At 48.4% G+C, this 1,860-nt stretch overlaps 1 protein-coding gene across 1 annotated transcript; it reads left to right on the top strand.

The window, feature by feature from the left end:
• Positions 1-275: 275 nt before the first annotated feature.
• On the top strand, positions 276-1,133 carry LOC110517423 (atypical chemokine receptor 2-like). The gene has a single exon (XM_021562139.2). It carries the CDS (start codon positions 276-278, stop codon positions 1,131-1,133), a length of 858 nt encoding a protein of 285 aa, XP_021417814.2.
• Positions 1,134-1,860: the final 727 nt, after the last annotated feature.

Raw genomic sequence — 1,860 nt, 5'->3', positions numbered from 1 at the left:
GTCAGGAGGAAGCTGACCAGAGGCAGTTAACCCACATCAGTTTCCTTATTATCACTCTATGACAAGAGTTCAAGAGAAGATAACAAACTTGTGAGGATTTCAAGAACGAGAAACAAATAATTAAATGTCTAAAGTCTACTGTCTTCCAGACAGCTCTTAGATCTCTTATTCTTTCACGGACCATTGTGAACATGAACTCCTCCAGCAACTCTAGCTTGAACTCCACTTGGATTACGGATGACGTGGTTTCGGTCCGACTGATATCGAGCATCATCATGGGGCTGTGCTGTGTTCTAGGCCTCCCTGGTAACATAGCTGTCCTGGTGGTCATCCTGCGCCGCTCGTCCCGACGCCTCAACTTCACCCTGTGCCTCATGCTCAACCTGGCTTCCTCCGACATCCTGTGCCTGGCCATGGTTCCCGTGTGGATCTATACTCCCCGGCAATCCTGGACTCTTGGCCGTGCAGCATGCAAGTTAGCCACCTTCCTGCTCTACTTCAGCCTGTGTTGTAACGTGCTAACGGTTACACTACTCGGTGTCCATCGCTACCTCCAGGTGCTCTACCCGCAGATGTGGAACAGGCTGGGGCGCAAGGGGGAGGCGGTGCTGTTCCTGGCACTTTGGGGGCTCGCCGGTGCTCTGACTGCCCCCGCCGTTGCCACTCACGATGTGGTTGATGGCGATATCCATTTCCAGCAACACACTGGCTCCGATGCTGAAATAGTTGCTGTCCTCGTCTTTGAGATAGTTTTATGGTTTGTGGTCCCGTTCTCTGTGCTTGTCACGTCCTACTGCCGCCTCCACCGGCGGGTGAACCAGACGGCGCTGTTCAGCAGTGCCAAAATGACGTGGCTGGTCACCAGTGTGGTGGTCGCCTTCTTTATCCTCTGGATCCCTGTGAACATTGTCAAAGTGTTAGCTATCGCCCGCATTGTGCTGCAGACATCCCCTCCAGAGGTGTCAGATGCGCTGCTGAGACACAGAAACGCGTTAGTGCGTGTCGCCCGGTGCTTTATGGTTTTTAACTGCTGCCTGGACCCCTTCCTGTACGCCTTCGCCTCGCGGAGGATCCGTGAGCAGCCCAAGTCGTCGTTGAGGGGCGAAATCAGGATGCAGGTCACAAATATCTGATGTCTGAAGCTGTGCTCTGCTGGTGTGACTAAAGGCATATGACTGGCATGCCAACCCCTAATTCTAACCCTCAGCCTACCCATAATCAAACCCCCCACCCTAACGTTAACAAGTCAGGGTACTCTCAAAAAGGAATATATTTTTTAGGTGTTTTTAGAGCAGCCAAATATGAGTCACATTGCCCTCTGCTATTTTGTCCCCAATAAAACCTACATTTTGGGTTGCTGACTGTATAGGCTGTACTTTCTAGGTATCCATAGGTTAGCCTAGATTTGTTATATTGTTGGTCTCTCGCCCTTCAAGCTTGACCTCCATTGGTCAAAGCCTAAATTGTATTGCTTCTTTCAGCTTTCTCATGAATAAATACAGATATTTGGTTACTATGAATAAGTTTCTCTATAGTGCATGTACTTCTGCTTTGGTTCAGAGGAGCTCCAACTTACCAGTGTGTTTTGGAATATTTGTCTATTTGTGAAGTTGCCTCAATGCATGTCAAAATCAGGTATTTGAGCAGTGAGCACAATGGAAAAACACTAGATCTATGCAATAACATTTCTGCCTAAATAGATCAATAAAAGCATGCATTTCAAACCTTACACCACTCCGAAGACCAATATGGGTGTGCATTTTAGTTTCAGTCTAACCCGCAACAAGAAGTGAGCCTACTTGCCAACACCGCCCCCAAAAATATTTCTGAACCAAATGAAGGTAGACCTTGCCATATGTC

This window comes from Oncorhynchus mykiss, chromosome 32 (assembly GCF_013265735.2).
Source record: "Oncorhynchus mykiss isolate Arlee chromosome 32, USDA_OmykA_1.1, whole genome shotgun sequence".
NCBI classification, from domain to species: domain Eukaryota; kingdom Metazoa; phylum Chordata; class Actinopteri; order Salmoniformes; family Salmonidae; genus Oncorhynchus; species Oncorhynchus mykiss.
The sequence above is the reverse complement of the archived record's forward strand: the minus strand, read 5'-3'. Positions and strand labels throughout refer to the sequence as shown.